This window comes from Lactuca virosa, chromosome 1, assembly GCF_052849685.1.
Source record: "Lactuca virosa cultivar CGN04683 chromosome 1, Lactuca_virosa_CGN04683_v6, whole genome shotgun sequence".
In the NCBI taxonomy this organism is placed as follows: domain Eukaryota; kingdom Viridiplantae; phylum Streptophyta; class Magnoliopsida; order Asterales; family Asteraceae; genus Lactuca; species Lactuca virosa.
In genome coordinates, this window is record NC_136426.1 from 12,908,615 (window position 1) to 12,922,496 (window position 13,882).

Sequence of the window (13,882 nt, forward strand, 5' to 3'; positions counted from 1 at the left end):
CAATTTGTAAAATTACGTGCCTTATATTCTGTTAAGATTGCCACACATGAAATCAACAACCACAAGGAGAGAGTTATCAAAGAGGCAATCGAATTTGGAAAATTTGATCATGCGACTAGAAGAAAGATGTTAAAGGAAGGTATCAATAGAATGGATGAATTGGAAATGGGTAATAAATAGAATTTGATAGAAGTTTGGAATTTTATAAACGTGGTTATGGTGACTTAATAACAATTCCTTTTGTAATATCTATCTTATTTTGAACAAATTAGACAAAAAAATGATGCCTAGTATTATGTAAGAAACTTGATATGGTTTATTAGGTGATTAATGCTTAATGTATAGTTGGTATTATGATCACTTCTTAATGGTCATGGTAGAATATTCTATAGTAAACAAATTTTTTTTAGAATATTCTAACAGAATAATGTTTAATGGCATCATTATTCTATTAGAATAATATTAGATGTTGCATATACCTATATAACATTCTTACATGTATAATCTTGTATTATAATAATTTGATAACAAAACATTATACTGCAATCATTCGTATATACTTCAATGCAAAAATTAAAGATTGAAATATTAGAAGAATCAATATGTTTTCAAATGTATCACACATCATCACAAACCAAATGTCTCATACATCATCACAAACCAAAACATCTGAAAAATGTCCAAACTAAAGAAATTTAAACTTTTTTCTATATGGTATTATTAAACTTTATTGAAATACGAAAAAAATCGAAATATATTTCTAGACACAACTATGCACTTTGTACCTTGGAGTTATTCAACAAAGTCAAACATTTCCTTGAATTATGCCCTTTAACCCCACATGTTTTGCATGATCTTGATTGCTTGTTACCTTGAATAGTAGCCTTCTCCAAAGCACTTTTTAAACGTTTTCCTGTACCAGAACCTTTATTCTTCACCATAGGTGGATTTTCAACATCAACAACTTCAAGATTCGTAGTTGCTCCGTAAAGTTTATCAATATGAGCTTCTTTTGTAACCGGTAATTCGTCCGAACCTTGTTCACCAATATCAGTCATAAAAACTTCTAGCTTTTGCATGAACTCTTCTAACTTCTTGTCATCATCACTTAATGAAGACAAGCATTGATCAAGCATGGAAAAAGCTTTGTATGCAACCTTCTCAACATTTCCAGATGAATCACCATATCTAAAAGTCCTTTTCAAAACTGTGGTGGGGATAATATCTCTTATCCATCTCTTAAGAATGTATCTTGACGAAATCTCTTGTATGTCATAAATCTTTAGAATACAAAAGATGTGTCTACAAAAAATTCCAAACCGCTCAAAAAGCATGCATGAACATTTCACCGTTAGATCTTCTCTGTTGAATTCAACCTGTTTCAAACGTATTAGGATATTAAGTATATTCTAAAAAAATTATAATAATATAAAAAAAATTAAAGACAACAATTTAGTAATAAAAATTATAATATTAGAATTATAAAATGTCAACATTACCTCGAAATCACCTTCACTTGTGTTAAAATTCCATTCACAATCGATCTCAACTTTTTCTTTTTTTTTCAACTACTATCTTCTTCTTTGATAGATTTGTCTTTTTATGTTTGACAATGCATATATCGGAAACAACGCCTGAAGTAACACTCTTCTGTGAAAAAGAAACAAGTGAATGAAGAATCTCCCTTTGCACCATGAGAAAAATAGTCCTAATGTATACCATAGATGCATGTTTCTCCATATCTTCAAGAGGTGTTTTGATGATTGGAATTATAGTAGATGTATCAAAATCAAATTTGATCTGACTATTCCTTTGCCTTTACATAACAGACTCAAAAGCATTCATAAAATTGTTTAACGTATAACCATGATGCGATACCCTATTGAATGCTGAATTATCACTTTCTGAACGAGAAGTTCTTCTCATTAGACCTGACATCTCATTTCAAAATCTTTCACAACAATTTTGGAGACCCATACTATACTATTGAAGTTCGCCTTAAAATCTGATTCCTTCATTGTTTCCCAGCTTACCTTCAAAAGCAATTCATATATTATTCTGTTAGAATATAATATAGTATAAAAAGGCATTTCATTTAATATATTATTTCTAATTACAAAAAGATATTTCATTTAATATTTTGATAAGAATATAATACAGTATAAAAAAGCCATTTCATTTAATATATTATTCTAATTACAAAAAATATGTCATTTAATATTCTGATAAGAAAATAACAATAATGTCATATTTATATTGAAAATAATGTCATATTTATGTTGATAAGAATATAACAATAATGTTAGTACCTTCAATCGAAGTTTACTTGTGATATGCCACATACAAAATCTATGTTTTGTGTATCGCAATACTATCTCAATAGCTTTTTTCAATGCTGGATCTTGATCGGTCACGACCATGATTGGTGTTTTTCCAAAACACTTCAAGAATGACCGAAGTAACCAAATATAAGAATTTTTATCTTCTCTACACAACAAACCAGCTCCAAAAGTGACGCACCTTTTGTGATTATCAATGCCAGTAAAAGGTACAAATACCATACAATACCTAAAAAAACACAAAAAAAGACCATTATAATATATAACTAAAAAAATGTTTATAATTCTAGAATAAATACCTGTTTGTATGATATATTGCGTCAAACGAAACAACGTCCCCAAATAACTCAAAGTTTTGTTTTGAAGTGCCATCAGCCCAAAAGAGAGCATTTAACTGCTTCTTGTCACATCTGTATTCGTATGTAAAATTTGTAACATTCTCTTTACGATTCTGAAGCTTTGTAATCAACAAATTTGCATCAGTGCCCCTGATGTGACAATTTATATCCCTTGTAAAATTTTTCCAATCTATCTCTAGTCCACCAACAAATTCACATCCTCCTTTTATAACGCACATTAGCCTATATGTTGTAGTTGCCCCCACCTTTGCACTCGAAAGCTTATGTATAAAAGCTTGATCAACAACATCCAACTGACGTTTAGCTCTTGAAAGATGCATACAATCTTGATTGATCAATTTGTGGTGGTGATGTTGTTCAAAGCGCCAGTGGTAAACTTCTGAAGAATCTGGTATAACTTTGAATGCAACAAAAGCTTTACAATTTATGCGTTTACAATTACTATTTCTCAATTGCTTGTTATGATCATCACTAATCGTGTCTAAGGTAGAAGTATTTGGCAATCCCTCTCTATTGCATATAAAATATTTCGAAATTGTGATTCCATTTTTTTCCTCTCTGTTGATTTTCAAATATCAAAACCAGATCTTAATGCATAACCTTTATACCACTTAATAGCATCTTTGATATCTTTAAAAATTGAACCCATAGGAGGTATCCAACTAGCTTCAACCTCTGGAATCCAAAAGAAAGAACCATTAGCTCCAATGAATTGTTTGCAAGAGCCATATTGTGCTGCAACATTGTCACTTTGAACTACAAAAAAGAATATACCACCATGTTAACATATAATCAGAATAATTTGCATTCATATGACTATAATCATAATATGAAGTAACATGAACTTATCAACAACATCATTCTATAAGAATAACCGATATCAGTAACAGAATTACCTTGGATTTCCGATTGATTTTCATCATTATGCAAAATCTCTGAATCACCATAACTGAATTGATGATTTTCTTCATCGTAATGATCATTTCCGATGTCATTCATATCTAAATCATCCATAACTGTTACTAAAAATTGAATATGTTATATGCAACTAACAATGAAAGCAATGAAAGCTCAAACCTTGATCAATTAATCAAATCATGATATAAAGTAAAATTTAACAAAATTATCTTGGGTTTCTGATTGATTTTCCTCGTTATGAAGAATCTCTGAATCATTAGAACCAAACTGATGATTTTCTTCATCGAGATGATTGTTTTCGATGTCATGCATATCCAAATCATCCATAATTGTTATCATTATTGATATATAAATGTATGTACAATATTCTATAAAAATAACATGCAGTCTCATGAACTTATCACTAAGATGATGTTAATGAAAAGCAAATAGATGATGTTAATCAAAAGAAAACAGATGACATATTGCTGAAAAACATAATGATTGAATGAAAGTTAAAAATCAAACAATGAAATAGATGATGCATTGTCAAATAACATATTATAGATTAAATTGTTTTCTAGGTCAAACAAATTCAACAACAAATGATGTTTGATTGCTGAATTGGATGTCTCAACAATAGATCATGTTTGATTGCTGAAATCACAAATCATACATATATAAATTGGAGAAATCGATAATGGCTTGATGATTCAATTCATGAACTAGGTTAAAAATTGAATATGTTATATGCAAGTAACAGTGAAATCGATGAAAACTCAAACCTTGATCAATTGACGATTTCATGATGTTGAGTAAAATTCACAGCTTGAAAGATCGTAAACAATTGTTGAAGATGAAGATTAGCAGAAATCGTTGAACACTTGAACCTCTACTGAAATCGATGATCACAGAGTTAAAATTAATCAAAATATTCTAATGTCGACACATGAACATAAACATCAATCACTCAGATTATCAATTGCAAATGTAGAAGAATCAAGAACATGAACTCAAAAAACACAAAAATCACGAATTTAAAAGCTATGATTTAGCATTGTTCGATCAATGTCCAAATCAAATCGATTATCGGTTGAAAGAATATAAGATTGGAGATAGAATATCGATCAAATTGAATTGAAGAACAAGGAATGTTGATTCATTGAATAAATTGGTAGAAAACCGGAACAGGTGAGATGATTTCTTTATGACGTGAAAATTAAGCTAACCTGATATCTGATCATCTTAAATTTAACCTAGTGACTAATCTACCCCTAATTAACTAATCAGTTAGATTAATTAGTGTTAATCCCTTTTTTATGAGCCACAAGATCAAATTTGATCAAAGGCTAAGATTTGGTCCCCATGTCTCACAAAATATAGGTGATCTCAAATGAACCTCTACCTATATATATATATATATATATATATATATATATATATATATATATATATATATATATATATATATATATATATATATATATATGGATTCAACAATGAATCATTTTAAACCATAAAACAAAGATATTCATCTTGCCCGTTAGAGAACAATTGATCAACTGCAAAAAAAAAGTGTTGTATATTTAAAGGTTAGACGTGCACGCACTGGATCATAGCAAAAAATTCATCTCTTTTTTTCGTTTTTTTATTTTTAAGATTTACTTTTTATAAAAAAAACCTAATATACCAAATTTCATAATTTTTTATCCTCTTTCCATAGACATCGATATTGATAAATAAAAAAATCGAAAAAAACTCATTTTATTTTGTTGTTTTTTTTAATATTGACGCTTATTTGTTATCGAAAAAAATAAAATTAATATTTCAAAATTCATAATTTATGGTAATCTTTAAATAGACATTCATATCGATGTAAAAAAAAGGCTTTGGGTCGTTTTTGGTCATTTAGCTTTTGCCTTTGTACTCATTTTGTCTACTTAACTCATTTTAAGTTTTAAATGGTTAATGAACTTGTAAATTTATGCTACAATGGTCATTAAACTTTTGGTTTGGTCACTTAATTCTTGATTTTGTGCTCATTTAGTCACCTAACTTTTAAATTTGTGTTCATTTAGTTAGTAAACATTTAAAATAAAGTCATAAAAAATGAATTATAAAAATCTTTTAAAAACGAAAACGTGACAAAATGAGCTCAAACCCAAAAGTTAAGTGCCCAAAAAATGTTTCATGACCATTTTGACACATATTTACAAGTTCAATGACTTTTTAAAACTTAAAATGAGTTCAGTGACTAAATGAGCATAAAACCAAAAGTTAAGTGACAAAAAATGATCTTGAGTTTTTTTTTTCACTTTGAAGGTCATATTCACACTGTGAACAGATTCACACCGTCAATCTGAATTGCAAATAATTTTGTTTTTAGCATTCATAATGTGAATATGACTTACTATTTCAACACTTTGATCATTCACAAATTAATTTAGTGAAATTTATATGTGAATCGAAGTATATTTCTTTATAATTTTATAATATTTTAACGTTTTTATTACTCGAAAATTGGTTTTGTAAAATTTAAAAGTGAATTTATTCACACTGTGAATCTGAACTGCATATAATTATATTTTTAGAATTCACAATCTGGTTTGTTATTATTCACATTGTGAATCTAATGTGAATATAGTTCGTGTTGTTGATTTTTTTCTTTCAATCTTTAGGGTTATTTTGTATCCAAAAAAAACTAAATATACCAAAATTCTCAATTTTTTGTCCTCTAAAAATAAACATTCATATTGATATACAAATTTTTTGTTTTCACTTTACTCGTCAAATTCACACTATGAATATGAACTGCATATATACTTCAGTTTCAGCATTCACAGCGTGAATCTGAGCTGAAATTTTAATTTTTTTTACATCCATATGAACTTCTATTTAAAGAGTAGCAAAAAGTATAAATTTTGATATATTTATGTTTTTTTTTTTCGATAAACATAAGCCTTTAAATTTAAAAATCTAAAAAAATGAAGTGACTTTTCTTTTAAAGTTCATTTTTGTATATCAATAGAGGACAAAAAATAATGAATTTCGATATATTCATTTTTTTTCAATAAAATATTAATCATAAAAAATGAGTTTTTTTTAATAATCTGATGCATGCACATCTACCCTGGGTGATGAAAACTATGGATGAGGTTGGTTTCTTCGTTCCATGGTTTAAAATGGTTCTTTGTTAAATTGATATATATATATATATATATATATATATATATATATATATATATATATATATATATATATATATATATATATGTGTGTGTGTGTGTGTGTGTGTATGTGTGTGTGTGTGTGTGTGGTAGGGGTAAACGTGGTATGGTACATATTATTTTTGCCTCAAACCGGGTACCGTACCGACTATAGTTTGTACAAATCTTTTACTACTAGTACCGTACCAAGTATATTTGGTACCAACTTGCTTGGCTACCAATTTGTTTCGTTGGCACAAATTAGTACTCGTATATACCAACTTCATTTTAATTTTTTTATTATAATATTTAAATTTTAAAATCCAGTAAGGACATCGGGTAATTTTGATGTTTAGTAATGAATTTAGTTTAATAATATACTAGGTTACAACCCGTGGAAACCACGAGTAAGAAAAGAAAAACAGGTTTGATAATTAAAAAGGGTAATGAAAAATCAAAGATTTATCCTTGATCCAACCTATAAAAAATCCCAATCAATCAATAAACTAAAAAAATACATAATATAAAATGAAAAAACCAATCAACCAAAAAAACCACAAACAAACAATTGGTCATTCATTGATAGTTAATACCTTCTCTCCTTCGGTGATATTAGTTCTTTATACGGACTCTGAATAGAAAGAAAGGAGAATTTAATATATACCCTTATTGTTATTAAATAGGTAAATATTGTATTTTTCCGATTTAAACTCTAAATATCATATTTGCCTTTCTTAATGTTTTAAAATATCAAATTTTTCAAAATCTATTTTTTCAATAGTTTTTATTACTTAATAATCCTTTTTTTATAATTTTAAATGATTCTAAATCATTATTGGTAATTAAATAACAGGATCTTACTTTACCTGTGACCCTCTTCCTCTCGATCGTCCAGTTTGTCTTCCTCCTTGCCCTGTCACACCTTTCTTCTTGCAAACAAATATTAGCTTCATTATGTGGAAGCAGAACTACCTCGAAAGTAGAAATTATGACAGGGTTGGCCTTGAGAACTTGATTAAGGAAAAGTATGAAGAAAAGAGATGGGCTGCTAAAGATAGAATACTCAGTTCGGCCTCAGAGGTTTCAAGAAAACAAAGCCCCTACACAATTTCGGAAACCTACTGAAAAAGCTCATATACATATAACAGATTGATTCTCAGCTATTGGATCACAAGAGGTTCTTCTGAATTCACTTATGCGTCTACATGTTTTAGATTATGAACACTAATTCCTGGCAATGAAATAAGATCAGATTGCCCTTTTTCATCTTACATTATAAGGTCGGATAATTGTTCTTGAAAAGACTTATTTTGAATTTGCTGATAAAAACCAAAGAAAGTTAAATTAACCGTTTTACCCCTCTATCAAAACTTAAAAGTAGAATGTTTCAAGATTAGATGAAAAAAATTATGAGAATGCAAAAAACTTACCAAAATTGTTGGTATTGGATAATCTCAAGAAGCAAGCAACTAAAGAGATGGTGTTTCTGATGGGTTTTGAGCAAAACAACAATCCTATGGTGCACATGCAAACCCTAAAACTTTGGATCTAGGTTTCTCTATTGTACATGCAAATTATCGAAAGCTTACAAACCCTAGATCTAGCATACAAAATCTGAAAATATCAAATAAAACAAGTTTAGATGATTACCTTGTGCGTAGATTGAAGATCTTTAGCTTATGAGAACCTAGCACCTCAAATGTGATGCCTCTAATGGATCACAAACACCAAATCAAGTTGGATGATCTTGGAGAGAGGGGATGAGAGGCTCAAAATCGGCTCTAAGACTTCTTAGGGTTTCCAGTGGCCGATTTCTGAAGCCCTAGGGGTTTCTTATATAGTGGTGCTGCTAAGGTTTTAGTCAAAACCCTAATTGGATAGCTTAGGCCTTAAGCAGTCCAATGGAACCTTCTGGAATAAGGCCTTGGACGATTTTAAGGTGGGCTTCCACCCTAATTTCGTTCACCCCTTCATCCATATGATCCACAGCTCAAAATCCAATTATCTTATAATTGCAATTCCAGTCCCCTAAGATTAATTAATATCTTTTGATCACAAAATTAATTTCTTAATTAATTCTTGACCAATATTAATTAATCAATATGATTTCTCTTTTAATATATAATCCATATAATATATTAATAAACCATAATATCCTCTTTCTCCACTAATCATCCAGTCAAGTTGCTCCGGTGAAGGTAACCCAAAATGACTATGCTACAACCGGGTCAAGTACATACCAAATATAGTTATGGATTTAAACACTAATCCAACAGTTTCGTCCTATGGTACACCTGCAAGAGCAACTAAGTGAATGGTGTTTTGTTAATTTTCTTTTTAACTATTAAACAATAGGGAGGGGAGGGGGATATTAAATAGCCAAATTAGTAAGAAAAAGAAGTTAATCTTAAACTTCTGTTTTGTGACAAATTGCTTCTAGTTATCACACCAACCAACGCTGTTAGCAAGAAAGTATGTGTGTAATGTAGAGGTGCAAAAAGTGAACTGTTTTTTTTACAGGAAGCAAAAAACCGAACCGGTTATGTTGAAAACAGGTTTTGACAAAAATTGAACCAAGAGTTTTTAAACCAAAAAAATGATTTTTGAACGAACGTTCAATTCGAAAAAAAAATCTGAAAATACCAAACCGGTTTTCCAATAATCGGATTTTTTATAATAAAAAAAACGCAACCGGTTTTATGTTTAAAACCGGTTTTTGTCACAAAACATGTTGCTAATCCATCAACACTGAGCACACACATATCTGATGGTTGCACATTGCCATTCACTGTCATGTTTTGTTGCTCCTCCTCCTTCAACTTATGTATATTTATTTTTTTCAACAAAATAAACATGAGATCCATGACAATGTCGTCCCAAACATACCTACAAATCCAAACAAAAATTAAACTAAAAAGATAAAGATAAAAACACGATGATGATGGTATCCGAATCTATGAAATTGACACAAACACACACATACATTGTTAAGTACAGATGCACACTGTAGATTTAGAGAAACCTTGGTGGTAGTCGTTTTGGGTTTTCAGTTCACCTGAATTCATAGGTTAACTTGCAAATCAAATACAAAAAGTATATCTTTAACCTTGTACAACATGAGATCTAATAAAAGTTTTGGATTTCTTTTTTGTTCACCTGCGATTTAAAAAAAAACAATAGCAATAGTATTCAAAGGTGTTGTTTCCATTACCATTTTCAACTTTTTAGAGCTTTTCTCCAAGGTTTTGGACTCATTATCTTTTCTTGGCTCCAAATTGTTCTATCTTCAAAGAAAAATAACAAAAACAAATATCGTCTTTAGAAACAAAGAAAAATTGAAAATAAAACATGCAACACTTCTTTATACAAACAAATATTCAAATGGAAACTATGAAGTTCAATACTCATCTTCAAAATCCGTTTTTTGGCAAACAAAACCAAATATTGGGATCATTTTCAAATTACATCAAATTACCTGGTACAAATCAATTGAAGGAAATCATACAAAGGTTTCAAAATTAGAATCTTTATAGAAAAATATACTAATAAACTTGCAAATGACTTGCACCCAATGGATCAAATACAAAAAACTTCCTTGAGAGAACATTAAAAACATTTGATAAAAAAAACTCCCTACCAGTGAGCACAGTTACTAATATAACCAGAGTTTGTTACCATTCTTTGCAGTTTACCCTTTCCTTTTCCTCTAAACAGCTATTACTCACATGTGTTGGCTAATTGGCTTTCTTCTTATCCCTATTAAATCATGAATCAAACTCCTGTAGTTCAGACTAAAAACAAACATATAGAAGCAAAATCATAGAGTAACTCAATCTGTATATATAAAAATACTCTAAGATTTAAGATATTAAAAAGAGGGAAGATAAATTCGAGATGAAGAACCATATACCTAAAACAGTCGAGGGAGAAAATTTTCTGAAGAAACAAAACCCTTCTTCTCATTTCTCTGTTAAAAGTCAGACAAAGAATGGAAAAAATATTGTCAATAAGAAGTATTAAATGAAGAAATTTATAAAATTGAACCTTTACAAACAAACTCGTTGCTACCTTTTGGAAAGAAATTAAAACTTTGCGCAATCAGAAAATTACCTCAGTACTCGCTAACTTTAGTTCTTCGATCATAATGAAAAGCTTCACATGTCATGTTCTTCAGGATTAGAATATTAAGTGGTGCCCGGTTGGGATGGTGGAGCCAGTTTAGGGTTAGGGTTTCCAGTAAACGGTGTGTGATGGTGGCGGTGAGATAGACTTAGGGTTTCTCATTTCGACTTATGGTAGAAGCGGGGCGGTAGAGGGGTGTCGGTGGAGGTAAAGACAACATCAGGAGGAGGGTGGCGGTAGCGATGGCATCATGAGACTGGTGGTCACGAAGGCCTACTGTAGATTGAAGAGAGTAAAGAGGGAGACCGAAGAGATTTGGGAGAAACGAGGTTAAAGATGTGTAGAGGATTTTAGGATTTTCTGCAAAAGGAAATCTATGACTGTAAGTTACAAATGAGATAAGCGGTATTCGTAGAGAGAAGAAGAACAGTAGTGGAGTAGGAGCGGTGGCGATAAGCGGAGATATTCATCTTTTAATTTCATGTTGACGGAATTGATTTAGTTTCAAATGGATGTGGAATCAGATGAGTTCAAGAAGAAAAGATAAAAGAGGAAGCAGGGGCAATTTCGGAAAATCAGTTAAATGATAAGAGCGGGAAAAATCGAGGGGAGGGGGGCTAAAAGAATTCCACGTGGCAAAAATGCTCTTATTTATTAGATTAAAGGATTTAGATTACAAAAGAATTCAACTGAAGTAACTTTCAAGCAACATTTTAATTTTTTAATTTGAAGTGGTAATAATTGTTGACTAATGCGGCTAAATGATATATACATGTGCTCTTAAAATTAAAATATACGATTTTTTCTCTCTCTCTCTCTCTAACTTGGTTGGTATGGTACTATCATGGTATTTAAATTTATGTACCATTATCGTACCAAGTTTAAGCAATTTGTATGGTACTACTAGCCAATCAAGTTGATTAACAAAGATATTGGTTACCAACTTTGTAGGTTCGGTTAGTAACATATTGGTTGATTTTTCATCGTACATTTTTTATAGCCCTAATGAATGGTTACATGTAACCCTATGTCCATTAAGCGTCAGATTTTATATTTGTGCAAAGAACTATTTTATGTATTCTTTTTTTATATATTTATTTATTTATTTTGGAACAGTCTACACAAATACTCTAAGTCTTACTCAAAAACTTCACTTTTGTTCAATACATGACATGAACCTTTAACCCTAAAAAATGAATTTTCAAACACCTAATATCGATAGATCAATGACCTTTTACTGATTTTCAAATTAATCCTTTAGGCATGTATTCTCCCCAAAAAACTATAAAACATTACAAAATCGTGAAACTCACTTTGAGGTTAGCATGGCTTTAAAATCGGTTTAGGAGCAAAATTCCATAAATGTATATGAAAAGTAGCTGATTGGAGCTTCGTCTACCGGATGAATAGTGTTCTGCTGGAAGTAGCAGCACATCGCTAGGAATACTCCGGAAACTCAGAAAGTCGGATCTCAAGGTGTGGGAAAGAGGTCGATAGAAAGTTATGAAAATTTGGCTATTTATAGGATTTCTTAAAAGCGTGTTGCGCCCTGCCACATGGCAGTTTTCGAGTGAACCACGTCGACATCTGGTCGGTGGGGGGGGAGTGGTTCCTGCTGGTGCCACGTGTCACCTTTCGCAAGTAAATTTTCGCATTCTTCGAAAAAGTTGTAACTTTCGCATACGAGTTTCGTTTTCAACATTCTTTATATCTACGGATTCATAGTTCTGTGTACTACAACTTTCTTTTTGATCTCAACAACTAATTCATATTCAATTTTCACTTTATATTTTATAAAGATTGTACTGTGAATGCTCTTGCGGAATTCATAACTTCTTCATACGAGTTTCGTTCTTGATGTTCATTATATACATGGTTTCATGATTACGTAGACAAAAACTCTTGTTTACATTACTTTGACTAATGAGTAATATATTTTCGTTTCATATTTTACAACAAATACTAACGTACTTAGTCAAACGTGCAACTTCGAAAATGTCACACCCCCAAACTAGAACGGCGGAAACGTTCGGGGGCGGAGGACGTCATGTACAGTATCATAACAATGCACAATAGTAAAACAAGCAACACCATCATCCACTGCATTAATAATATAATTTAATACAAGTGTGTTCTGTGTGTAGTTTGAAAGACACCAAAATATGAATCAAAATATAAGACGAATCTTGAACATGCTCCGTCTTCTCAAAACCTGGTCATCGGTACCTGTCTACTGGTGACCTGAGAATACAAGTTATTTTGAAAGAGTAGATCAGCATTTAAGCTGGTGAGTTCATAAGTATTTTAGTGTCAAATGTTTGTATAAGTTTGATGAAAGTGTTTGTAAGTGTTTGATGTAAAGTTTGTAAGTGTTTTATGTTAATGTTTGTATACTTCCTAGAAAATCCTATATTTTCTACTAAATTGGAAAGTAGTCTTCTACCAAGACCCGACTGTTTTGTATGTTTGTTCTTTTGTAAAAGCGAGTGTTTTCCCCAATTATATGACTATCTTTATCAGAAAATAGTTTACATTACCGTTTATGTGAGAAGATCACTATATGAATGTAATGGGAAAATGACGATGTACAGTAGTATTGTATATAGTAACTACAGATATACTAACTACCTTAAACCAATTGTTTAATTAAGGTAAAATGTGATGAGATTATAACCATACTTGATTGACTAGTAAAACACGACGATCAAAGACGTCGAAATGGTATGACATTCGTCACCCGTAGACCTGCAGGTCCCACTGTAGCTAGCAGCAAGGTGTAGGATGGTCAATCTCGTATAGATCTATACACAAACTCACGCTCTCCCTCCAGGAGACTCTGGTTACAAAACGTGACACAACAGTATATTGCCATGCCATGAAGTAGTGGCTCACATTAATGTTATATTGTTCTTGTATTAGTGTAGTATCTTCCTTCTGTTCTTGTTATAGTATGTTCCTT

The 13,882-nt window shown here is 30.8% G+C and overlaps 1 protein-coding gene across 1 annotated transcript; it reads right to left on the reverse strand.

Annotated features, from left to right (window-relative positions):
• Positions 1–627: 627 nt before the first annotated feature.
• Positions 628–3,712, reverse strand: LOC145111448 (uncharacterized). The gene is made up of 8 exons (XM_079047724.1): positions 3,595–3,712; positions 3,281–3,454; positions 2,915–3,113; positions 2,639–2,827; positions 2,521–2,568; positions 1,720–1,816; positions 786–1,376; positions 628–669 (listed from the first exon to the last, which is right to left on the reverse strand). The coding sequence occupies exons 1-8, from the start codon at positions 3,710–3,712 to the stop codon at positions 628–630; spliced, it is 1,458 nt and encodes a 485-aa protein (XP_078903850.1).
• Between the last annotated feature and the right edge of the window lie 10,170 nt (positions 3,713–13,882).